The following is a 27,106-nucleotide window of genomic DNA, read 5'->3' as shown; positions in this document are numbered from 1 at the left end:
AATTGTGAACATCTTTACCTAGGGCATTACCTAGTGCTTGTCAATCCGAAGACGCGAATAAATAATTCTCAATTAGTAGCCTTCACTTTCCGAGCAACTTTGCAGCAATACAAGAGGGTAATATTTTATGACAACGATAATAACCTTCTTGTTTTTTGTCTCTTAATTTTAGATTACGTTGATTTCTAGGTTAATGTTAATTAATAAATCGTTTTCTTATTCTACTATTTTCCCCCTTATTCGACATTAAGCTTTAAGTTAGAGACAAAAGATTGCCTTCAAGCTTTTTTCTTGATTTTTAAAGGATAAAATAGCAAAAAATTTCATTGTGATTTACTGAATGTTCAATTTAATTCTCTCTAATTTGGAACCTACACTATACCTCTTTGCGGTTTTGATAAATTGAAAATTGGATAGAAAGTATTTAATCTAACGGATGTGCATGAAATATCAATATTGCTGATAGAGTGTTAATTGTTAGTAATTTTATTGTTAATTTCCCCTTTTATTCTTGCCAAATATTGTTTTAATTATTAATATTTACTTATATTTGGTATTGGGACTTAATTTCAGGAACAAAGCAGAAAATTACCAAAAAAGAGGGACTTTTATGGGAAAAATGGAGACTTCTAAGGACCTTGGACTCTTGAATTGGTGGGGACCACAAGCTAGTGAAAGGCATTTAGTCATCTGGGCCTTTCAAAGAAAGCAACGTAAAGAGACTTGCACCAAGAAGTAACTTGGAGGCTTTGTCCACATGTGTGGGGACCACAGGAAATAGCTTTTAGGCTTCTTTCTTTTGGCTTTTTAAGGGAAGACGTACAGAAGCAAAAGGGGATCCTTTTAGACGGCTCTAGTTTAGCTTTTAGGGTAGCTTTAGTTTTTCTTTCTTTTCACTGGCCTCTGACACACGCCAGGTGTTTGACAATATTCTCCAACGGGAAAAACGCCATTTATCCCTTGCTTTCTAGTAAAAAACCGCAATGCCTTTGCAATCCATTAATTCGTGTGGTGATTTAATTATGCGGCGTGGCTAAGCCTTCCTTCTAGTCAAGGGGACAACTGACGATTTCGTTCGACAATTACTGTGAAATCGAATCTGTTTTAATTATTTTCTTCATTTATTGGTATTTATATGTTCCTTGATTTTAATTGCTATGGCCTTGTGTATGATTGATTAGTGCGCAATAATTAATTATTCATATAGGCTATTTTTGCTAAATAGGAGTAATTGAATCCGTAATTGTTCGTTATCTCTATCTCAGTAGCAACTGGCGTAATTGGGTTTATGTCAGGGGAATATACGATCTAGCTTAAACAAACCCTCGTAGTGTGTTTGTTAGTTAGGATTGAGCCTTTCTAATTATTAATGCAATTTAGAAATTAAATTCTACGGTCGTACCTAGGGTTGTTTTTGGGTTAGAGAAATAGCTAACGGTCGTGCCTTAGCTATCGATAAATTAAGGAAAGGTTGGTTGTTTATCGCGTGCATGACAACTATAACCAATCTATTAATAAAAGTTGGAATTATCTGCGAATCAATGATCAGTGCATGAACCATTTCTGAAGTGTACCCTTGGCTAGAGCTTCTCTTAATTATTTCTTTGAATTAATTACTTTCTGCATTTAATTTGTTTAATTGGCATTTAATCTCAAAACCCCCTATACGTACTTTGAACTCTAGAAGAAACGAACTATCCCCAGTCCCTGTGGATTCGACCCTACTCACCGCTATATACAAAATCTGTATTTTTCTTGAGTAGGTAATTATTATTGCACAGGTTCGGCACCTGTCAATTTTTGGCGCCACTATACGTGAAATAATTTCTGTTCAATTTTCACTTTAGTCAAAACCGTAGGAGCTATAGTGTAGTTTTCTAAACTAGAAAGAGTTAAATTGAACATTCGGCAAACCACAGAGAGTTCATTTATATAGGGGCAATATTGATATTTCACGTACAACTATTAGATTGGATGCTTTCTATCCAATTTTCAATTTAGTTGAAACCACAAGGAGTTATAATGTAGGTTTTCAAACTAGAGAGAGTTAAATTGAACATTTGGCAAACCACGAGAAGTTTTTTGATATTTTACCTATTTTTAAATTCAACTTCACTTAAAGTTATTCAGAAGAAGAGTTTCGTTTTTTACTTATTATTCAAATATTAAAGAACATGCCTTGAGTCTGAAAATCTTTTAGAAAATTGAAAGCAATCTGGATATATTTAGTTTGAGGAGAATGATTACAGACATATATACAAATTTACTGTTAACTTAATGTTTACACATTTCAAGGTTTTCTTGACAAGATTCCTTAATTTGCAAATTCTTGAATAGCTTTAGAATTGGAGTACAAATGAGCCTAATTGTGACAGCCCCACCTCACCCTAAGGTGAACCAAAGGGTTCGGCGGGCCAAGGTGGTATCAGAGCCATTTCGCGTGGTCTCTGCACGGAGTGAGGTTGGGCCAAGTGGTGTTATGGTTCTGATTTCGTGAATGTGTCTAAAGGTATGAGTGCTCTTTAGAGCATAAGCTATGAACCGTGCACATTATAAGTGTAAAAATCTTTATCATGGTACCTGAGGAAGATATATATGTATGTCGGGTAGGAATCTTTAATATGGATGATTTACTCTTGGGACCGACCGGCTCGAATTGTAAATTATTCTATTTGGGGATTCTTGTACCCGACTACTAAATAGATGAGAGTCTAGGTTAGAAAGGACTTGGACGAACTAGAAATGTGATTCTATAGAGCTTCATGTGGTTTGTTCGGATGTTAGTAAGCATGATTAACCTGAATTAAGATATGAATTGTGTTATTCTCATAGAGTATGGACGAAACTCTAGAGGGGAAAAGTTTTTCGTTAGTTGTTTTTAAACCTTTGATCTAGTTGGTATATAGTATTTTTGATGACTCAAATACTTTCATGGAATTCCCTTTTGCTTGTATCTAACTGACTATTACCGTGTGATTTATTTGATAAAGTTGTGTTATGTATACATGCTTTTGATCTATATGTACTTTTGTTACTTACTTATGCATATAATTATCTTTAATGTTATATTCACGCTTTAACCCTAGATTGGTTAGACAAATTGAGGGTACTCGTAGTGCACGAGATCGCAGGCACGGACATAAGCAACCCTGATAGGTTGCGATTTTATCATTTATTTTATTATTAATTTCCTCTATTACCTAACCCAATGTGAATTAATTATTAGATTCTACTCACTTTTCGTAATTTGCATTTATTTCAGGGAGTAGAATAAAAATATCATAATCAAGGCCAATTTGACAGTCATCGGGAAAGAGTTCAAATAGCAGGCAATCAAGGGCATTCTTGGAACAAGGAGATGCAAGACCTTTTTGGTAATTTTGACCCAAGACAGCAACTAGAAAAAGGGAAAAGAAAGCAAACCTCGGGGAGCTTCTTCTTCTCGTGCGGCGGACGCCGCACAGGAGCAGTAGGCTAATTAGAATAGGAATTGCGCAGAGGAAGAGCACTGACTCTCTTCTTAGTTTTTTGTCCTTTAGCCTGGCTTTTGACTTGTCTCCTTTTTAGCTTTTAGTGGTAGTTTTTCTCTTCATTCGTATGGAGCAGAAGCAAACAAACAATCAAGTATTTTGTAGCTTTTCTTTCTAGTCAGTGGTCAATCGAATTAAGTTTACCCAGTTTCCAATTGATGGCTGCGACTTTCTCTCCAATTTTCGGTGGATTTTGTTCATCAACTATGAACTAATTTCCTCACCCTAGTCAAGGGACAACGGATGCTTTGGATCGCCTAAAATTGTGAGATCGATTTAATTTTATCTTTTATCTTTTATTTATTAGTATTTGCATATTCCCTGGTTGCAGTGTTTATTATTGTTTAATTAATTGATTGTCTTAGATCCGGATAATTAGTTAATTTGATAATCTATTATCAATTGGGACGTTAAATCCGTAATTGTTTAATTGTCTCAAAATAGTGATAACTGTCATAATTGGGTTTGTGTCAGGGGAATACGCGGGTTAATCTAAAATAACCCTGGTAGTGCGTTATTTGATTAGAATAGAGCTCCTCTAATACGTAAGGCAATTGGGGAATTAAATCTTATGGGCGTACCTAAAATTATTTCTCAGTTAGAGCAGTGATTAATGGGCGTACCTTAATCATCGACACAGTAAGGAGGGGTTGACTGTCATCGCTTGTTTGGCAGTTATAACCTATTTATTAGTAAATAATTGGAATTGCCTTTGCTCATCGATGATCAATTAGGTGAACCATTGCTGAAGTTATTTCTTGGCTAGACCCTCTGATTTTAGTAAATTGTTATTTAATTTCTAGTTGGCTATTTTATTTTTATTATTTTACTTTTAGTTGGATTGCTTAAATTGTCACCCCTGAGATAAAAACACCCCATTGTCACTGTGAATTTAAAGAGAAACAATTACTCCCAGTCCCTGTGGATTCGACCCTGCTTACCACTATCTACAGAAATTAACTTTAGTTTGAGCAGGTTTTATTATTGCACAGGTTTCGACAACCTGTCAATTTTTGGCGCCGTTGCCGGGGACTGGTGCCAGATTAATTTGTTTCTTTTTGAGTTCATTTTATTTTCATTTTTAATTTATTTTTCTCTTATTTTTTTTATATAGCTTATGGCTTCTAACACTCCGTATTTTGGTGATATACTGGATTTTGTTTGCGGGAAAGGCGATGCGACTAGTTTTTTCGCTAAGTCTGCATACTCAGAGGCACTAAACTCTATTAGAAAAAGAATGGCTGCTGCAACCTGTAAAATTTGTTATGCCAGGGATCATTCAACCGGTATGTGCCCCGAATATCAAGATAATCTGAGTGTCCCACTCAACAATTATGGAGATTTTTCATCCTGGTCTCAAATGTGGTATAACCCTAATCCAAACGGGTATGATCAAGGATGGTGGCATAACTCCAATTATAATTATACAACGGGGCCAATGAATTTTCAGCAGTATGAGTCTCAAGAATCGTCATCTATGTCAGGTATGTCTCTTGGAGAAATAGTTGAACCCACGTCATCTATGTCAGCACAGTGCACGAGATCGCAGGCGCGGACATAAGCAACCCTCGAATGAAAGGGGTAATCGGGAACCCACGCCTAAACCAAACTCTGAGCCTAAAATTGAGCCAAATGCTCAGGTAGCCGCTGCTATCCGGCGCATGACCGATCTGCTAACCCATATAGTGGAACACCATGGCCAAAACCCTAATCCTCAACCTGGAAATCCTGGTAACAATGTAGAGAGCGAGGATAGAGCCCTCGAAAGATTTCAGAAATTCTCCCCACCAAAATTTCTTGGAGGACCAAATCCTGACGTGGCTGAGAAGTGGCTGGAGAAGATGATCGATATATTTGCTGCGTTACATTATACCGAGGAGAGACAAGTGACCTTAGCTGTCTTCCAACTGGAGGGAGCAGCCCGATCTTGGTGGAATATCATTAGACTGAAATGGAAAAGAGAACAAACCCCGAGAACATGGACGAATTTCATGAGGGAATTCAACACCAAATTTTTCCCTCTTCTAATCCAAGAAAAGAAGGAAGATGAATTCATTCGGCTTCACCAAGGAACTCAGACCGTAGCCGAGTATGAGAGTCAATTTACTCGATTATTTAAGTTTGCACCCTAATTGATTGTAACTGAACAAAGACGGATAAGACATTTTGTCCAGGGATTAAATGTTGAGATTCAGAAGGACTTGGCTGTAGCTTAACTTAGTACCTTTAGTGATGCTATGGAGAAAGCCCAGCGGGTTGAAAATGCAAGGCTACAGGTGAGAAACTTCCAAGTCAAGAAAAGGAACTTCCCTGGGAGTAGTTCGGAACAAGAAAATAAGAGTACACCTCCTAAGATTGGAAAGGAAAACGGGGGGTACGACAACCGAGGGTGCCGCGTGATGTCTCTCAGGGGGGATCGGTTTCTGCTACTCGTGGTCCCTGTGGATATTGCGGAGGGCCAAATCATACGGAGGCAACTTGTTGGAAGAAAGAGGGAAAATGTCTGTGCTGTGGAAGCGCCGATCATCGGATTGCCGACTGCCCAGTTCGATTGCGAAAAGGAAAAGGGATCCAGCAACCAACTGAGACTAACCCTGGACAGTCAAAAAAGGAAGGGACTGGATCGGAAGTACCGGTTCGGGTGTATTTCCTAGAATAACATCAGATCCCTGACTCGTCTGAGAATATAGAAGGTGCCAAGTGTCATGACCCTATTGCAAGTTGAACTTTGACTAATTTTCATCACCTTTACTAAACCTCAAAATTAACCAATTTCTTTCCATTTTGAGCTTGCCTTGGCCGAACCTCTTGGAGCAAAAATACAAGAGAAGCCTTCGTTTTCCACTTTAATTTCTTGCTCAATCCTTGAGTTCTAACCATCAAGAGTTCTAATCACTCCATAAAAGTGTTAGCCAAGATAGTTTCCAAGGTATTTGTGGAGTCAATTTGGGAGGAAGAAATGGCCGAGCTAATGTATATGTTATTTTGATAAATTTCTTTGTAATCGAAACCCTAATTGTATTTTGACTAGTATAAACACTTTGGTTTGTACTTCAAGTTAAAATGTTGAAGACTCCGATGTAAATACATGTATAAGTATTTAATCTTATTTATTAAGTGTATTCGTTGAGTTGTTACGCTTCTATGGCTTTGGTAAGTGTTTAATCGATGTCCTGTTTCGCCACATGATTTGGTAAGTGATATGGGAGTTTGGTGGTTTTCATTTGTTCGTTTTCTTTGGGTCCTATCGCGCATATTATACGGTTTGTGGAATTCGACTCCGTAGTCCTGACGACAGTTGGGCAGGCGATCCGTCGAACCCTTTGGTTCGCCTTAGGGTGAGGTAGGGCCGTCACACTAATCATAGCCATACCAAATCTCTCTAGCGTGTAATTTGTTTGTTTATTTTAACGGGATTGAAATCATATTTAAATCTAGACTTGTTCATTAAATGAATCAAACATGAATGAGCTTTGATTCTATTGATTTCGAAAAATTTGAATTATTTACATATAAATTTTAATCTTAAGCTAGTTGAATCAAGCCAAGAACGAATCACTAAACACAAAAATTATAGTCAGGTTTGGCTTAATTAATTGGTGAAGAAAATAAACGAGTTCTGACAAAGTCGTGTTTTAAAAAAATTATATAAAATAGGTATATGTCGACATTGAAAAAAAGCTGGAACAAGTCATCCTCGTTTGTGTGCATTTCCTACTCTAGTCTGGTCCCTCCACCAAATTGGCAAGACTTCAAACTTTAATGTTTTAATAATACACTTTTTTTGAAAAAAAAAAAAAAAATTTCAACTGCTGTGTGCATGATTTCTTTCTTTTGTTTCGTAAATGCTTCCTCCACTCGAGAATGATCCTCTATCATTAGAATAACGTTTTTATTTCTCAGTGGTTGTGAGTTTAATCGACAAAATCCATGTTTTATTGATAACTTTAGTTAAAAACAAATAAATAAAAAGTCAATTAAAAATTATTGCTAAATGCATGTAAAAGGTAAAAACTAATAAATAACACCAATAAAATTTGGGATGAACGCGGACTAAAAGGTATTAGGGCTAAAGAACAAAACTTCAGCCAAAATTTGGAAATACACACGATATAATAGTCAGAAATCAAGTTTAAAAATAAAGCTTGAAATTAATTTAGTCATTCTTATTTTCTTTCTAGTTTTTGACTTTTCATAAAATCTGTTGTTGTGAAATTTAGAAAAATTTGCTTGATGTTACTTTTTATTGCTTGTTTTCTGAAATAAGCTAAAGGGAATTGTGAAATTATCTGTTGTGGTTCAATGTCCCTTTTTTTTTTTTTTTTTTGGTTCTAATCGCCCTTTTCTTTTTTGTTCTAATAATAATGATGTCCTGCTTTTGAGTGTAACAATTGGTACGGTTTTTATTTGCTTGTCATCACTTTGGACTTTGCTTTTAAGGTCTTTTGATCAAATTATTCTTTCTTGAATATATTTGGTTGGAATACTAAAGTTTTATGTATTTCTTGTATAAATTAAAACACAATTTCAACCGAGCTAAGAACTTTCCAACCCCAAATACCCATATAGTTTATAAGTTAAAGAAAACTAAACTGAACTAATTAAGTGCTTCATAAAAATCTTTGAAGCCTGAAGAAGGCATAATAAAACTCAAATTATTTATTATACAAATGATTCTTAATTATGGGATACTTAAAAATAGAGGTGGCAAAATGGGCGGGATTTGATTGGGTTTGAGATGGAACCGAGTCATATGAGTTTGGGCCCAACCTTATCCATATGTGTTTTGGGACTAACTTGGGCGGGATCACTTTGGGATGGGTTTAGATTGATCCCGCCTAATACCTAAATCTATTTTCTACATATTCTTTTTCCTTTAATTCATTTTTTACTTTTTATATAAATTTAATATTTTTGATTTATTAAATTTCTTTTAGTTTTATTAAATAAACATGCAAGTGCTTTATACTCAAGATTCCCACCAAAAATTGAATTAACAAATAAAGGAAAAAATAGATATACAACCATATTCCAACATATATCAAGATGGTCAAGGTATTTAGGGTGTTGAATATTTATCCTCATCATTGTCCAAGGATGACAGGTCTAAATTGACTGAAATGCTGGAAATTCTTGTGGATAATGACTAGGAAGACTACTAGATTATATTCGTTGGTATGACTATAAAAATTGTTAAAGATAATTTTTGAATCTAAGACTCCGTTTGGATTGGCTATTTTTTCAAAAAATAAGTTTTTCAAATACAATATTACGGTAATATATGATAATTCAAAAAATATCCCATCCACATTAGTATATCAAATATTTCAAAAAAAAAATTATAGTAAAAATTTTTCATATACACTACTACAATAAAATATTTCAAAAACATCCCCCAAAAATAACTAATCCAAACAGAGCCCTTGCTATTTGAGCCCAATGGGTACCCAAGTATTTTCCAAGATTTCCCATCAATTAATGGGTACAATTGGGATTTGTCCAATTTTAAACCCAATATCAAATTTCAGTACCCTTCCGCCCAAAGTCCCCATGGGCATGGGTAACCCATTGAGACTTGGGACAAATTGCCACCTCTACTTAAAAAGAAATAATGGCTGATAAATTTATGTTGTAGTGATAACTATTTTATTGAAAGAATGAAAGTACTTAGTAAGAAAGAAATATTGTAATGGCCATGGAATGCAGATGACTACATTAAAGAAACTACATAAAGAAATTAATAGTAATTAATGTAATGACAAATGGAAAAAACTAAAAGTACTTAGTGCTAAAGAAATTTAGTAATAGGCATGTAATGGAAGATGACTGACTGCTTTAATTTAACGAGGATAGAGACATATTGGAGCAAAATAACATACTTGTGGTTCAAGACATGTTGCGGAGAGCACAAGCATGTTTTCTTCAATTTGAACCATACTCTAGGAATTAAAATAATTTCTTCTTTTTTTATTTTTCTTTCAATTTATCTAATTTTTAATATTCATTTTTAAGATTTAAAATAATTATTGATTCAAAATTATTTATGGAAGCAAAGATATGGTTTTTATAAAATAATAAGTAAAAACTTTTTTCTATTTTATTGGATTGCTTCAGGGTTAATAAAATAAAAATATATTTTTTTTAATGCAATATGGCCTCAATAAGGGCATTTTCGGCATTAAGGGGGTTTTTGTTAAATGTTTGAGCATTCAAAGGGTGAGACCGTTATTTGGACAAATTACAGGGATTGATTGGTAATATGGTCAAACCTCAGGGGAGGTAAATGTAATTAACCCTTAATTTAACGAGGATAGAGACATATTGGAGCAAAATAACATACTAGAACTACAAAATTCGCAGTTATTATTTGATGAAATGATGTATAGCTTTGCATTGGAGGCTGACTAACTTATCTCGGCGGATCAAGCTCATCCTGATTTGGGGAGCGCTCCATCTTAATAACAATGTAGCTTTACTTACACAATCTTCACATTTGCTATTCCCTCTTTTTTTTTTTTTCTTTTTTCTATTTAAAGTAATTTAGCCAACTTTTACCCATTTAACTTATCCCTTTCTTTATTTGTTTAAAATTGTTCATTGCACTTACCTTTTTTAATTCTATTTAATTCTTTTGTTTAAATATAATTTAGCCAACTTTTTCCTTTTCTTTTTCGACAAAAAACACCATTATCATCTTAGAACCATAGAGGAACTAAGATTTCTTGATTATTTGTGATTATTTATGTAGTGGATAACTCACTGGTGTAATTATTCAATTAAAAAAAATGCATGTGAAGATTGTATAAATGCATCAAAGCACCTTTTTCTTGTTTTGCTCAATCATTGATAGTTGGGGTAGCCGTCAAATTTACAAATTATAAGAATAGTGTTTTTTATTTTTTTTAAAAAAAGGAAAAAGTTGGCTAAATTATAGTTAAAAAAGAATAAATAAATGTAAATGCAATAGGAAAAAAATTGCTTTTGAACCAATAAAGTGAAGGAAAAAACAGTAAATGGCAAAAATTGGGTAAATAACTAAAGAGAAAAAAAAAAAGCAAACGTGAAAATTGTGTGAATACAGGTACATTGTTATTATAATAAAATATTTCAGAAAGTTTATGTGGCAATAAATCAATGTGTGCCTAAAAATCCCCAAAGCAAGATGATTTTGTATACTTTAAACTTTAAAGTAAAATAAACTTGAAGCATGTACTTCAATTGTAATTGTACTATAATAAAACATTGCCATCAGCCCACCTCAAAGATCAAAAGATTTAAAAAAAAAAAAAAAAAACTTCAAGGGGTTACATTCTTCTATTATGTTAACAATAGATCAGTCTTAACGGCAAAAGATGAATTTTATGTCTATCCAATAGTTACCGCTTCTAGTCTTCTTATGGTGTCAATACCTAATATCATGATAAAAGTTTACTTTCACTAATCAATTTGAACTTGTATTTAATCTTTTTTGGCTTCTTGAGCAGATTCCAAGGAATAGTGCAATACAAAAATTATTAGACTTTATAGCTTGGAATAGGTAGGAAATCTATTAAGATAAGACATTTTAATCCCTGCCATGTTTGTTCGGTGAATTATTTGTAGTTGCATACAACACTTTTGCATTTTGCAATCCATCATTGCAAGAAAATAATGAAGATATTACACTTAAGGTATCAATTAAATAGGAAAATTAAACTACAAATAATAAAAAAGACATATTGTAAAGAACATGATCAGAATTTACTCAAAATAATTTTTGTAGCTCTTTACTTATTGAAAATAATATATTTGTAGCTATTTTCGTTGTTGTTGTCAGCCCATCTACTGAGATTTTTACTTCTCCAACCGCCTTTTTTCTACTTCTTTCGCTTCTTCCCAACTTATAGGAGCTCTTGTTTCCTAATATTCATCTTCTTTTTGCTTCTTCCCAATTTACAGGAGTCCTGTTTCCTGATGTTCATCCGAAAGTCAAGAAAATCATGCTCCTGAAATTTTTGGATTTTTTCTCTTTCCTTTTCGTTAGTTCCTTCGTATTCTTGTTCGGGTCCATGCTCCAACATTTTTCAGCTTTGAAATGTTTAAAGGAAGAATAGTAGGAGTTGTCATGTCATATTGACATCGGATCATTTAGGAGTTTTGTCCACTTAACTAAATTAACTAAAGTTTGGATGATAATTAAAAAAATTGATTTTTTTTTTTTTTACCTAATGATAACTGCCCCGAAGATGGACTGTTGGAATGATGGTGACCTGAGGGTGTGCCGGCCAAACCTTTCTCAATTCGGAACTTTCCCCTGGTTCGGACCTTTCAATGTTTCTTCTATTGGTGAAATCATTTTGTAAAAAGAGTACTCAGACTATGTTACAAAATTGAAAATGACACGGGGTCCAGCTCACTTCTTAGTTATTGAGGTTTACTTATAAATCTTGGTTCATTTGTCTAAAAATGTTTAATATACAAACCAATCTTGATAGAAGACTAAAGAAAATGCTAACGAAGCTTAAGTTGCTCTGTGTCATGAGTCGTGAAGAAAAGTAACCATAACTATTCTTTAAGCTGAAAGTTTCTTTTCTTTTTTAAGCTTAAACGTATCATGATTCATTCACATTTGATCTAGCTCGGCAAAATAGGGTGAAAGATACTTATCTCTAAGTATCACATTTCAAAAATTTTATAGTCTAATTACTTCCTTAAGGAGATTTTTAGGGGAATATTTTAAACGGAAATGAGTAAAAACGAGAAAATCACAAAACTATGTAAGAGGCTACTGCCCCAGAGTGAAGGAATGGGGTGGGTGGCACGGGAGATTACATCTCGCCAGATCATTAGCAGCAATTCTTCTTTTCAGGTCGAGGTTGTTTATTGTACATTTAACCCTTTATTCGCCAAGTCTGAAAACAAGGAGGAAAAAACATTTCACTTGATAGATTTTCAATGACTTTTAGTATAAATGCAAGACTATGATTTACCCAGTAGGATTACGTAATTAAGAGCATCTTATCTATTGAATTAAATAATTCTCAACTTATAGCGTCCGGGTTTCAACCAACATCATCCTCAATGGTTTATGCTAATGATAGTGATTCTTGTGTTTTTTTCTTTTCATAATTGCAGATTAAAAGATGATTACTATGTCAATGTTTAATTAATTATTCCATCGCTTCGATTTTAAGTTTTAGGCCAATCACAAAATGCAGCCATCAACTTCACTGAAGTTTCCTTTGCAAAAAAATCAATAAATGTTTGCACAAGAAAAAAAATAAGAAGGGCTCGAATCCGAAAATCTATTAGAAAAATCTGAAAGCAGCCCATAGTTACACCTTAATATTGACGAATTTATTCAGTTTAAGAAGAATGATTATGAGAACTACATGTCAATATCCTTTTAAAACACTTTTTTTTTTTTTTTTTTCAAATTTCAAGGTTTTCCATAACATGTTTCCTTGATTTGCAAATTTTTCAACAGCTATTTAGTCAAAGATAGCACCCAAAAAAAAAGAACAAAAAAAAATTATGAAATTGTGCTTATACTACAAATCATCATCAGCAGTTTCTTAATCTGTCATCATATGGAGAAAGAAACAAGAGATAATCGCATTAAAGTTTTCGGAGAATAATTAGTGTCTCCACTCCACTAATAAATCCTAAACGATGGTGATGGTATCCGAGGAGAGTCAACCGTCAACGTTACTTTAGTGCACTCCATTATTCCACGCCTTTAGTGCACCAGACAAAAAAGACAGTTTGATGTTACTTTGTTCGCAAAATTATAAATATTTTGAGCTTCTTGGTGTGCTTGTATAAAATAAACAACTAGATAAACTTTGTTGTTTGATAGCAATATTTCAAACTTTGAAAAGTTCATTCACATTTGATCATATAAAGCTGATTTAAATATTTTTTTATAATTTTTTTTTCACTCAATTAATGAATAATGTATTAGTACTGGTGTTTTGAAAGCTACCAAATCATTTCATTTAGAGGTAGAAACAAACAATCACTTACTGAAAGGGTAGAGAGAGAAATCTGAGAATAGGGATGTATAAAACAACAAGGCAGATGGAGTTGATGGCTTGCATTGATTCCATCTTAGATAAACTGCGGCTGTTGGTTCCCCAGGGTGATCTCTGCAAGTATGATCGTGCTTTGAATGAGCTGAAGGTGGAGCTTGGGCTAGTGAAAACATTCCTTCTGTGTCAGTGGAAATTGAGATATCAATTTGTTGGCCTGGAAGATTCCGTTCGCGAAAATGGGCAGCAGTTTTATACTCTTCTTCTTGGATTCGAGGATGATGGATTGTCCCCCAGCGACTTGGCTGGATCAGCTTCAACTTTTGGAGGTATTCTAAAGAGTTTTAAGCAAGGAATCAGGAAATCGTATGTCGATATTTCCAATTCCTTAGCGAAATCCGTCTCTGAGTCTAGAATCCGATTCAATACAAGAGATTTTTACGAATGGACCTCTATTTTTTGGGACGGTCAATCATACGGGTGTCGCAGTATGTTGGATCGCTTATTGGCATCCAGTTCTTCTTTGACAGATGAGTTCATGGAATTCTTCCACTCCTTGCTAGAGAATTTTGTGGACATTCTCAATTGGGGTGAAGCCTACGATTCGGAACTTGAAAAACTGTTGGAGCCCTTGCAAGAGAAGCTAGTATTCCTCAAAAATTTCATTCTCCTTGCTAGGTTGCAAGGCAAGCCCGAGCGGAAACTTATGGAGCACTGTGGAGTTGTGGCTCTGTCTGCAGCCCATCTTTGTCACAGCTGCTGGTTTTTCAGAGATGACAATGAAGTTTTTGTTGGAATCAGCTCCAAGATTGATGAAGTAAAACATCAGATCAAGCCTATTGTTGAACAAGTCCGTTTGGCTTATATCAGCATCTTGGAATCTGGGTCTTCATCACTTGCGATGTCCACCGAGGCGGATATGACTATAGTGGGGGACTTTGTAGCTTCCCTCCTAGGTAATCTTTGGGAGTTTCTCGTAAAGTGTCCTACCTGGTTTACTTCATCCCTAAAGCATCAAATTCGGATACTCTACGAGGGGCTGCGGTTCTTGAGAGGCATTTTGATGAAGCAGCAAGAGGATTATGATGGGCTTCCTGGAGGAATCAGGGATCGATTTGGGGCTGCGGTCAATGATGCTGGGATTGTAATTTTCTCACTATATCAGGACAGTATCCGGGAAGCTTCAGCCGTGGAAATAGATCTTAAGCTCTTTTGTTTACTGGAGAAGATCAAGCTTGTTAAGGCAGAAATTGAGAAAAAGTATCCTGTAGCATCAAGGTCCAAATTTCCTCCAACCAATGCACTAGAGTTGGTCGATCTTGTTCTAGAAAAGTTGAAGGAACTTGAAAGCTGCGAAGTTGATCCAATATTTTCTTTTGCAAAGGGTGGAGTTGACTTCTTAAATTCATACTTGAACAAGATCCAACGCCCAAGAGTTGACCGACCTTTTCCCATTAGGTCTCCCGGGGTACCATATGGGGCGCCACTCCGACCTTGGGAGAAAAACACCTCGGACGTTGATGTGGAGCAGCGGATCAAGCTTGAAAAGCTCCAACATAAAAAGATGCAAGCTGATGCCCCATTCTTAACGTCATTCTTGGAGAATAATTTGGAGCAGCACATCAAGAATGAAAAGCACCAACTTCAGACGATGAAAGGTGATCTTGTATCTTTAAGATCATTATTGGAAGAAAATGGGGAGCAACACAACCATCACGAAGATCCCCATGCCCTTTGGAGTCATGTTATAGAGGTTGCATACAAGGCAGAGTTTGTCATCGAATCCTTATTAGCTGGAGATATCTCATTCTACTCTCTGATGTTATTTGATGATATTGCACGAGAAATTAAGCTCGTCAAAAGCCTAGTTGAGGAAGCTACCAAGATTCCGAGGCACGTGACATCACAAGGTAACATGTGGATTAGTTTTGATAACTTTAATTTATTTTGCAACTTTCACCAGATTTTTATGGACCAATAAGATGCTATTTGGTAATTTTATATCACATTCATACCTTGCTTTGTATTTTGTTTGCATTCTACATTTAAAAAAAAACTAAAAATTAAATAAGTATACTTTCAATACATTTTTATTTTTAATCATGTTTTTATCTCATATAAAATCCATTAAAAAGTACTATAATAAAAAAAAAGAGAAGCAAATAATTTTCATTCCAAATGCACTAATTAATTTCATATTATTTGATATAAGTAGTCCTATCGGGATTGAGATAAACACATTGAGATGTTTAGACTTCTTTTTTGTGAATTATTTAATTCATTTTAGTGTTAAAAGATCGAAATGCATAGTATAATTGTGTTTAAACGCATTTAGCAATTATTAAAGAAATAGGTATTTATTATGTTACAATTACTATGTGTGTTTAAGAAGTAGCATGAATACTTTGATTATAAAAAAAATAAATTCATTTAAACCCCGTCAAAAAGTTGCCCTCAAGGAATGAAGTGTATATATTTGAAATTTAGGGAGCAAAGTGTTACAAGAACCCAAGTTCAGAGGGACAAAGTGCAATTAACCCATTTTTAATCTCACTATTTATTTCAAATAATAATATTTTAAATAAACCTCTATCGGTCTATCTATAAGTGGCAAACCAACCCACTTAACTAAATTTACTTATATCCGCCCATGCATAGATGGATATGAGTATCTTAAATTTTTATATATGGGTATAAATGGGTATTATTAGGTAACTTATCAAAGCCAATTAACCCACTTAGAATTCTCTTCCCCCAAATCTCTTCTCTTCCCCCACCCATTTTTTTTTTTCAAAATTTTCATTTTGTCATGATGTTAACTACTTTTGTTTCATTATTATTATTATTTGTTGGTTTTATCTTATTATTCTATTTTATCTTAGTTTGTTAACTTGCTCATTTTTCAGCATTACCAATTTATGATAAATTTTAGATTCTTTTCTTATCTTTCTAAAATGAAAATTTAAATTTATATATGAAAATAATGTTAAGGATTCAAAATTTTTGGTTTAAGTTTTATATTAACTTTTATAGTACTTAGTTCAAATTTTTATATTCTTATTATTCAATTATTAAATAATATGTAATTTTGCTTCATAAAGTATAAATGGAAAAAAATTGGTAATTAGACTTATTGAGCAATTCAAGTAAATATTTAAAACTAATGATGGATACAAAGAGCGGTATAAATTGATAACTTAGTTTGCAAAAATGAATTTAAATGAGTTTACAAAAACTTAAAATAAATGGGTTATAAATGGGTAATTGGGTTACCCAATTCATTTTTTGACTTACCCATTTATACCTATCTAATTAGATGGATATAAATGGGTTGACTCACTTATACCATTACCCATTTAACCCAACCCAAATCCACCCAAATCACCCATTTGACACCTCTAGGTCTATCCAATACGTTAGCAATGCATTTTGTATTTGTGATATTTCATTCTCTTTTTAATTTTTTGGAAACAGCAAGAAGCCAGACGAGTGGAGCGTCCGACCAGGTGTCATCATCGGTTTGTATCTCAGCAGTCGATAAAGCTGAGGTGGCCTTGCAGGATGAGGAGGACGCAGTAATTGACAAACTTATAAAAGGTCCAAAGCAGCTGGACATCATCTCCATTGTGGGTATGGCTGGACTGGGCAAGACGTTTTTGGCACGAAGAGTTTACCGTGATCCTAAAGTTACATCTCACTTCCATATTCGGGCATGGTGTTGTATCTCCCAAACATATTGCAAGAAAGATTTGTTGCTTCAGATTTTGGCTTGCATTAACCAGAAAATTCAATTTTATGAGATGAACCAAGATGATTTGGCTGACAAACTCCGTAAATGTTTGAGTCAAAACAAATATCTCATAGTTCTGGATGATGTTTGGGACACCGAGGCATTGAATGCTTTGAGATTATCGTTCCCTGATCACACAATTGGGAGCAGAATTCTCTTAACAAGTCGAGATCATGGGATTTGTGGTACACCTCACCGACTTCGGCCACTTGAAGAACCAGAAAGCTGGGATTTACTACAGAAGAAGCTGGCAATTATTAGAAAAAAGGGCTACGCTCCAGAACTGGAAGTTCCTGGGAGGCAAATAGCAGAAAATTGTAAAGGGCTGCCTCTATCAATTGTCATCATATCTGGAATTCTTGCTGGTCTTGATCGAGTTGGTTGGGAAGAAGTTGCAGAAAGGCTGAATTCAAACAAGAAGATTGGTGCCACAGACCAGTGCAAGAGTATATTAGAGCTCAGTTATGTACATCTACCTGAACATTTGAAGCCATGCCTTATTTACTTTGGAGCATTCAGCGAAGATCAAGAAATTTCAATCCAGAGGTTGATGTGGTTGTGGATCGCCGAAGGATTTGTGCAGAAAAATGAGTCAGAGAGCCCAGAAAAAATAGCAGAAGGCTATATAATGGCTCTAGTTAACAGAAGCTTGGTTATGGCGGGGAGACAAAGATCCACAGGTGGGGTCAAGACGTGCTTCATCCATGATTTGTTGCACGTATTTTGTTTGGAAAAAGCCAAAGATCAAAATTTTCTGCAGTTGATACGAGGTTACGATGGATTTCTCAAACTTGATGAGTCACAGCACCTGCGTCGACTATCCGTTCAGTCTCAACCAAAGCATTTTGTGAAATCAAGGATATTTTGTCCCCGTATACGCTCTCTACTACATGCTTCTCGTGGGGTTGGGAGCCGTGAAGTGTTGTACCTTTTATCCTTCGTTTTTCACCTAAAACTTCTAAGAGTCTTGGATTTGGGACAAATTAGTCTAGGTACTGCTTTCCCGAGTGAAATAAGCTTGCTCGTCCGGCTGAGGTTCTTGGCAATTCTAGGTTGGCTCAAGGGCGACATTCCATCCTCACTAGAAAGACTCTCAAATTTGGAGACTTTTTTAGTGACAACACATGATTCTGGTGTCGGTCTCTCTTTACTGCAAGATACTTTAGTGAAAATGCAGAAATTGAGGCATCTACATGTACGTGGTGCTTTGATCGATCTTAGGTTGGCCAATGACGACACTCATTGCTCCTCCAGATTATGCAGTTTAGATACATTTTCCACTTTAAAGCTTTATCTGGGGAAAAGCTTGGAAAAGACGATTATGAAGTTTCCAAATATCCGCAAGCTAAAATGCTGTCTCTTGCCATCACCATCAGAAGAATCCACTAGTGACAGCAACATGGTCCTGGCAATGCACCTTCTGAGTCAACTAGAATCACTAAAGCTGCTTCTAGGTAAAGTGACTGCACATCCCATCGAAGTTCATCTCCCCTCGAATCTTAAGAAGTTGACACTGGAGGACTTCTCATGGAGCATAATGTCCGCAATCAGAAACCTACCAAATCTCGAGGCTCTTAAATTAGTCCGACAAGCTGATGGGGTAAAGGAGTGGGACATGGAAGGCATGGAAGAAGAAGAATTCTTCCCAGCACTCAAGTTCTTGAAATTGAAAGATTTGAGCATTGGCAAATGGATGGGATCAGGAGATCACTTTCCCAGTCTTGAGAGATTAATGATGGAAGGTTGTGCAGAGTTGGAAGAGCTCCCTTCTTGTTTACAGGAAACTTTAACTCTTCAATTCATTGAGGTGCGTGGATGTCTCTTTTCTGCCGGGGATTTAGTTCGAGACATTAAGCAACAGCAGAGAGACTATGGAAATCAGGATCTGAAAATCCTTATCTCAGAAGAAATTGAGGAGTCAGATGGAGATTCAGATGGATGGTGAGGGTAAACATCATGGGCTTCAAGTGCTACTATCTTCTGTATGGTTTTGCTGAGAATGGTGTAATATTTTTCGTTGTATTGCATGTATATGTTGCAATGTATCAATATCAAATGAATATCTTACTTTATAAAATTGATTATGAAAATGCCAATGATGGATATACTGCACTTTGTGCCAGATGTTTACATTTTGCATCTTAAGTATCTATGGGAACAATTGCACTGAGTCGTTGTCCTGTGAATCTCAGGCATCCCTGTGTCAATTCTTAACTTTCCCCTGGTTCTGGAACTCTGATCATTACATTGAACCACCTTTTAAAGTTTCCTCTAGACATGAATAATTGTCCTTTGTTAGAAAGATTACTATCTTGAAAAAATGAAAGTGACACGGGATCCAGGAAACCTCTTCACTTTATTCTTGATTCATTTTATTTGAAACTGTCATTTCTTTTGTAACAACGCATGCACGTCCATGTATATTGCCATGGCTATTAGCCATGAAATAAATCTTTATCTTTAAATTAGAAACCAATCTTGCAGGAAGACAGAATTCTTGTAGGGCTATCCAAAAATTGGGTGTAAAATTTTCTTTTCTTAATCTATTGTCATAGTCTGGCGAGATGGCCCAGATCTTTAGTAACAACTCACTTTTTCATATCAAGATTGTTTCTTGTACATTTACCCCTTCGTTACGTGTGTGCTTGCTTAGTATTATTTAGAAATTTTTTTTAGAACAATACTGTAACACTTTTTTACAATGTAACGTATGATGAAATAAAATGATGATTGAAAATTTAAAAAGAAAAGGTGATAGAAAACGTGTTTATAATGTAAACAAATAATTATTTGTCAATAAAGAATAATGCAAACACAGAGAATCATTTGAGAAATTTTCAAGGCCTGTAATGCAATACTATATTGAGTAATTGAGAGCATCTTAGGCAGTGGACTAACTAACTAGTGATTGTCAATTTGGACGGACCAAAAAAAAAAAAGGATTGTCAACTCTTAGGCTTAACGTTTCAACCCAAAAACTTCATCCGCATTCCTCAATTTTATCACCACAACAAATGGGTAATATTTTATGGTAATAGATAGCAAAAAAAAAAAAAAATTCATTATTGATTTGTGCTTATCAAGTAAAGCATGTTTTACAAATCATCATCAACTGTCATGCATTTCCTACTTATAGTTGACCCTCAGGCAAGTTGGCATGACTCCAAATTTGATGATGTTTATTTTGGGTTTTGTGTGTGGCCCAGTGTGGGTGTTGGGGCGGGGCCGGGGGTGGGGGTGGAAGTGGTTGGGCTATACTACGCCTTTATTATATTGATGGAGGTGGTTGGGGGAAGGTGGAGAGAGGAAGGGGGGAAAGGAAGGGTGACGGGAGGTAGGGGGTGGTGGTGGAGGAAGAAAGGATGGGGAGGGGGGGGGTGATTTTTTTATAGTCTTTTTTTTTTTTTTTTGAATTTTTGGTAGATGTATTTGGAGTGTTTTTGAGGTAAAAAAATTCACAAGCAAATTTAAGGGAGAGAATGTAAATTTGCATAATTAAAAACACAAAAACTCTTTCAGACGTGGACACATGCTACTCTACCAATGCATGAAGCTTCAAATGGACATCTTACACAAACATCGGCATCACACTCATGTAAAACAAGTTCAACCAATTTAACAAAATTGTTCCAAGTGAAAAAATTAACCCCTAGGGGTTTCAAATGAAGATTGGCAAACATCAATCTAACTATGAAATTTGATTCTATAGAATATGAGAGAACAAACGAAATAGAGGGGGCAAAAAAAATTGTACAGTTTGTGTACAGTTAAAATCATGAGACGTGCATGAATTTAAACACCATGTGTGAACTCTATAAAATAATTCCAAAGAAATGATTTTACATTTTGTCTAAATGCATGAAATCAACTATTTCGGGATAGTTCACTACAACTCAGTTCTTTTCATAAATGACCGACCATGTTACCCCGATGGAGTTGAGATTTAGGCAGAACAGAAAAGAAATGAAAACTGAGTTTTCTATCATTTGTGAGTTTTAAGTGGAATAGAAAAGAAAGTTTAAATATCAATTACCCGTACAAAATGCAAGAAGCATATATCTACTCCATTTGTAAATAAATTAAGGGTTGGAAAGGTTGCCATTCTCGAAAAGTTAATGACTTTAATTAATCCAAAAAAATGTACTACTTAAATTATAAGATGTCCATGAATTAAAACACCATATGTGAACCCTACAAACTAATTTCGAAGAAATGATTTTACATTTTGTCTAAATGCATAAATCAACCATTCTGGGATAGTTCACTACAACTCAATTCTTCGTAAATGACCACATTGCTCTTGAGGAGTTGAGATTTGGGCAAAAAAGAAAAGAGAGGAGAACTGATGAATTTTCCATCATTTGTGAGTTTTAAGTGGGGTAGAAAAGAATGTAAATGGACGGATTTAGAGGGACGAAAATAGTACTACAGTTAAAAAAATTTCCCTTCCATCTAATTTGGTGCACCAGAACGGGATTTTTCTATAATGGAGACAGTACGGATGTCCCCAGCAAGGGAAAAGCTGGCGCGATGAAGCATCGATTAGCACGTGTCCAGCCACGGAAATCAAGGCTGCATGGAAACCGAAAGGAGAATTACAGAGCCGGCGTGGAATAGTGGAGCACATGTTCCAGATCGACCTCCACGTCAAACCAGTTGGCGAGAAATATGTGATGTTCCAGTTGGACGTCCACATCATTGCAAACGTGGAAAGATGATTAATTTAAGACCGGGGACCAAAGAAACACCAAATTGCAAGTGGCCCCGGAAAAAGGCTGGGCAGTAAAAGGCGTACTTTCAGAAACATCCCCCGAGATTTCGCTGAACTCCCTCTCACTTAAAAATTAAACAATTACACATAGCTTCCTTGGGATTTAAAAAGACAATTTAAATCTTAAATATTTTAAGAAAATTCTCTTATTTGGTATACGTATATTTACAATGAGTTTGTAAATTTTTTTCCTGGTTATTTGTCTTTTGTTATTTTTTCGTCAATGAAACTGTAGAACTGTCACTATTGTCTCTAGGTTCTATTATAACTGAATGTCGAATTAGTGAAATTCGTTACGAGTTAATTTTATATGTAATTCAATGTTTATTTTATTTGGTGTTATAATTTTTAGTTTTAATTGACAAAATGAAAAATAAATATGCTAAAACCAGTATTAAATTATGATAATTCCATTACTTGAAAAATTAATAAATTCGAAATGAGTTTTACAACATATTTTTTGTAGCCTATAAATCTAAATCCATAATAAAATACCAGAAAAAAGTTTCCAATTATAATAATAAAATTATCATAGTTGTTTATAAAATAGTAGATATGTACGTTAAAAAATTTGGCACCTATTCCATATAATTATACTAGATAATAGTATAATTGTATAGAAAAAATTAAAACACATTATACAATGGCATTTATGGGTATTCATTTAAATTTGGCGAAATAAATATTATTTTAATATATTGTTACTTAAACTATTGAATTAATGGAGGTAAGCGTAATTTTTCAAATGTCATGAGAATTCAATGAAATAGTCAGAAACCTTAGGAAAGGTTTCTGAAATCATCCCCAAATAAAAAGCATGGTATAGATGCAAGTAATTTGTAGCAGGTTTAGTATGTCCATGATTAACAACTTTTATTTTGCCAGTGCAAAATTTTTTTTTTTGCTTAATGATTAATTATGAATTGATCCAAGGTGTAAATAATTGTATAATAATGTTTTGTTAAAGTATTCATAGTTGTATGAAGAAATAATTGCATTTGAGGTATTTATGTACCATAGTAGTCTTTAAAAAGTTATGTATACAAAAATAGTGTGGTGCAATCATATCTGCTAAATAATACAATTCATACAATAGATGAAATATATTATGTGGGATGGTAATTAAATTTATGATGTTTGTGCTTATATTGACATCGGTATTCATTTTAAGCGGAAATAAAATGAAAGATTGCATAGTGCATTTGTGCATTAGTGATGTATTACTATGTAACAAAATTAATAAGTTAAGCAATATAAAAAGTGAATTAATAAATGTACACGCAAATTACTATGTACGATAATGCAAGTGTATTGAAAAGGGATAAATAAAATTAGAAGGCAAGGATAAAAAGAATAACTCAAATGCATTAGGTATGATAGAGCTTATTAGAAGAGACAAATTATGAATGAAATTAGTTGGAAGAGAGTTAGATGAAAAATAAATACAAGTCAATTAGAACAAATTAGTTGTTATGTCATCAAAATAGATAATTATCGAAATTGGCAGAGTATAAATGATTAATTCTTAAAATAATAAATATGGTATATGTGTGTATGCGTGCATACATGTGTATATGTGTATATTGGTAACCATGATGAAGTCGAACATTCCATGGGCGCAGTTTTGCCGAATTTGAGAAGTGGGATTTATGGGCTATAAGAATGATGCGATTAAAAGTTATAGAATGGAAGCAAAGAAGATTTTTCGATTGTCACGTATTTTTTGTGCAAGTGGCAGGTCTCGAACTTGAAAATAGGTCCATCCAAATCATCCCTTCCTCTCTAAGTTTCATCTATAGTACAAGTTAAGGTATGAAAAAGATGTTCGAGTTTGGTTCATTCGAGTGACAAAAAAGATTGATTGTTTAATAAATAAATCAAACTTGAACACGATGTCAGGTTCGTTTAGTAGTTGAGACAAGCACGATCCTATTCACAAACTTTGTGAATAGTTCGTGAACACATATATAATGACAAAGAATAAATGAATAGCAATATGAGTATATTTTTAAATATAGGATATATATGTCTTGTTTCATTATAAAAGTAATTATATATGAAATGAATATTATTTAAGTTGGTAAAAAAAGAAGCATAATTAAATTTATTGTAAATCATGAATGATCTTTAAAATGCATAATTAAATAGTTTTGAAAATGAAATTGGAGTTAGAGCTCAAGCTTGAATTCGATTAATTTAATTTAAGAAATTGACATGGAATTTGAGTGTAACATGTATACAAAATATTGAAGCTAGTTCAAGCAACATTTACAGGTCATTTAATATTCAATGAAGGTCGAATAATGTTCATATAATATGTGAATATATCTTGAACATCATGTAATTAAATGGATGTGGCTCATGGAAAACATATTATACAAGTATAATAAAAGTAAGAAAATGTGTGAACCTAGTAAAATTAGATGGTAGAGAAATTGAATGGAAAGTAGATGAATGATCGCTTGGTAAGTAGGAAAAAGGGGAAAATTTTTTTTATTCAGGTAATTTGGCAGAGCGGAAAATGCACAAGATATTAGCAATGCTTTAAAACGTAGTTAAGACTATCAGCTCGATGTAGTGACACCGTTGCATAGAAAATGACCTTGTTGAATAAAAAAATGGGAAAAAATTGCCTCGTTGTACCGTTAACTGTTGAATGGGAACAAATTTGAGAGAACTTAGTGATGCAATATGTTTTGTTGCTTTAATCAAGTCCCAAAAAGTTTAAAATCAGTCACCGAATGTAACATTAGTAATATATATCATAGGTGTCAATGCATCTAATTTGTATGTACATTTTTTGAATGCTATCGTACAAAATAGTATTCACATGATTATGGGATAACTTAAATTGTGAATCTTAAAAATGAAATAACTAATTGTATGGAAATGTGTTGTAGTTTGTACTTATATAATTTACGCTAGTCTAAAATAGCCAATACTGAGGACATTAAAATAAGAATTCTTCCCAAAGCAATCTAAGAATTGGTTGGGAATGTTACAAGATTGGTTAATTCTTATGTCTGTAATAGATGGTCATAATTTCAGCTGGGTTTGAATCGTACTGAGAGGTACAGTAAAGGAAAAAAAATTATTGAAAAAACAACAAGATGTTTCTTTTGTCCCTTCCAGGCAATCGAAAAAATATATTCAAGATACTTATGGCTTCGTGTGGATTTGAGAGTTTTTGAAATACTTGTCTTTTTATCTACAATACTATAGTAATACACAAACAAAAACAACTCAAAAAATATCATATCCAAACAATATATCAAAAATAACTCCAAATATACAAAAAATATAGTTATATATACGTTTATATATAAATATTATATACAAAAAATATATATTGTTTAATAAATATACATATCTAATAATTTGTTTAAAATAAATATATATACTTATAAAATTAACAAAAAATAGATACAAAAAATAAATAAATAAATATGTAAATATTGATATATTTTGTTTAAAATATATTGATATATATTTATAAATATATTTACACATATATATTTATGTAAATATATAAATATATATTTATATTTACTTACAAAAATAAAATTAATAAAATATATATACAAAAATATATAAAATAAATAAAATATATACAAAAAATATATTTTAAAAAAATAAAATTAATAAATTATAAATACAAAAAATATATATATAAATATAAATAGTTTGTTTAAAATATATTTATATATATTTATGCAAATATATAAAAATATTTATTTATATATATTTATATAAATTTACAAATATATTTATTTCAATTTTGTTTTATAATATGTATATTAATATATGTTAATATGTATATTTCAATTTGTATATTATATATATTATATCAATTGAAATAAATATTATATATTTACAATAAATATTAATATTTTGTTTAAAATATATTTATGTATATTTATAAATATATATTACTTTATATACATATATAAATAAATTTATATTTATTAATATATATTTGTTTATATAAATATATAAATTTATTTATTTCAATTTTGTTTTATAATATGTATATTTCAATTATGTATATTATATTGTATATATATTTATAAATATATTTATACATATATATATATATAAATATATATTTCAATTTTGTTTTATAATATGTATATCAATATATATTAATATATATTTATATGTATATTAAATATATATTAATATACATATTATATTAATAAATTATATTTATTTATATGTATATCAAATATATATTAATATACATATTATATTTATAAATTATATATATTTATATGTATATCGAATATATATTAATATACATATTATATTAATAAATTATATTTATATTATATATTAATATATATATTAATATACATATTATAAAATAAAATTGAAATAAATATAATATATATAAATAAATATTAATATATAGAAAGAGAGCTAGTATTTAATTATTTATTAATAATTATGACTTTATTTATGTCTTTGTTAAAAATTAGTTTCTAATGTTTTAAGCTCGAGGTAGATTCAAAATTGAATCTAACTTACCATTTTGACAAGGGTCTAGTTTCGTAAAATTATGTTGAGTTTCATATTTAATATATCGAAGGTAGAGTTGACTCAACTAGTTTGCACTTCTTCAATTACATAAGAGGAAAGTAACAGTTGAGTGATAAATAGTTAAAAAATGTAGGCGGGAAAGAAAGAAGACACAGAATTGATTGGAGGGAAAGTATATTGGGCGGGAAAATATTGGGCGCTGAAAGGCTTATTCACCGAAGCGCACCGTTAATAAATAATAAAGTTGGACTTTAGCCAAAAACGATTATCATCATATAAGGTGCAGGCTATAGTGTAAACTCGGAAAGAAAAAGGTAGAATCCTAAAAAACTTGTAGAGTAGTGCGACCCATAACTAAGGCAGCAATGCGTTGGTAGGAGCTTTAAAGGCGGGAAAAAAGATGACACATAATTGATTGGAGGGAAACTTTAATGGGCGGGAAATTATTGGGCGCCAAAAGGCTCAT

General features: G+C 33.1%; 1 protein-coding gene across 1 annotated transcript; it reads left to right on the top strand.

Moving 5' to 3' along the window:
* Positions 1 to 13,505: 13,505 nt before the first annotated feature.
* LOC113704640 (putative late blight resistance protein homolog R1A-4) lies at positions 13,506 to 19,442 on the top strand. The gene is made up of 2 exons (XM_027226526.2): positions 13,506 to 15,450; positions 17,015 to 19,442. Exons 1-2 carry the CDS (start codon positions 13,569 to 13,571, stop codon positions 19,273 to 19,275), a joined length of 4,143 nt encoding a protein of 1,380 aa, XP_027082327.1. The 5' UTR covers positions 13,506 to 13,568; the 3' UTR covers positions 19,276 to 19,442.
* Positions 19,443 to 27,106: the final 7,664 nt, after the last annotated feature.

The sequence above is a fragment of the Coffea arabica genome, chromosome 1e (assembly GCF_036785885.1).
Source record: "Coffea arabica cultivar ET-39 chromosome 1e, Coffea Arabica ET-39 HiFi, whole genome shotgun sequence".
NCBI lineage: Eukaryota > Viridiplantae > Streptophyta > Magnoliopsida > Gentianales > Rubiaceae > Coffea > Coffea arabica.
Note: the sequence above shows the minus strand (reverse complement) of the source record. Positions and strands in the feature narration are given on the sequence as shown.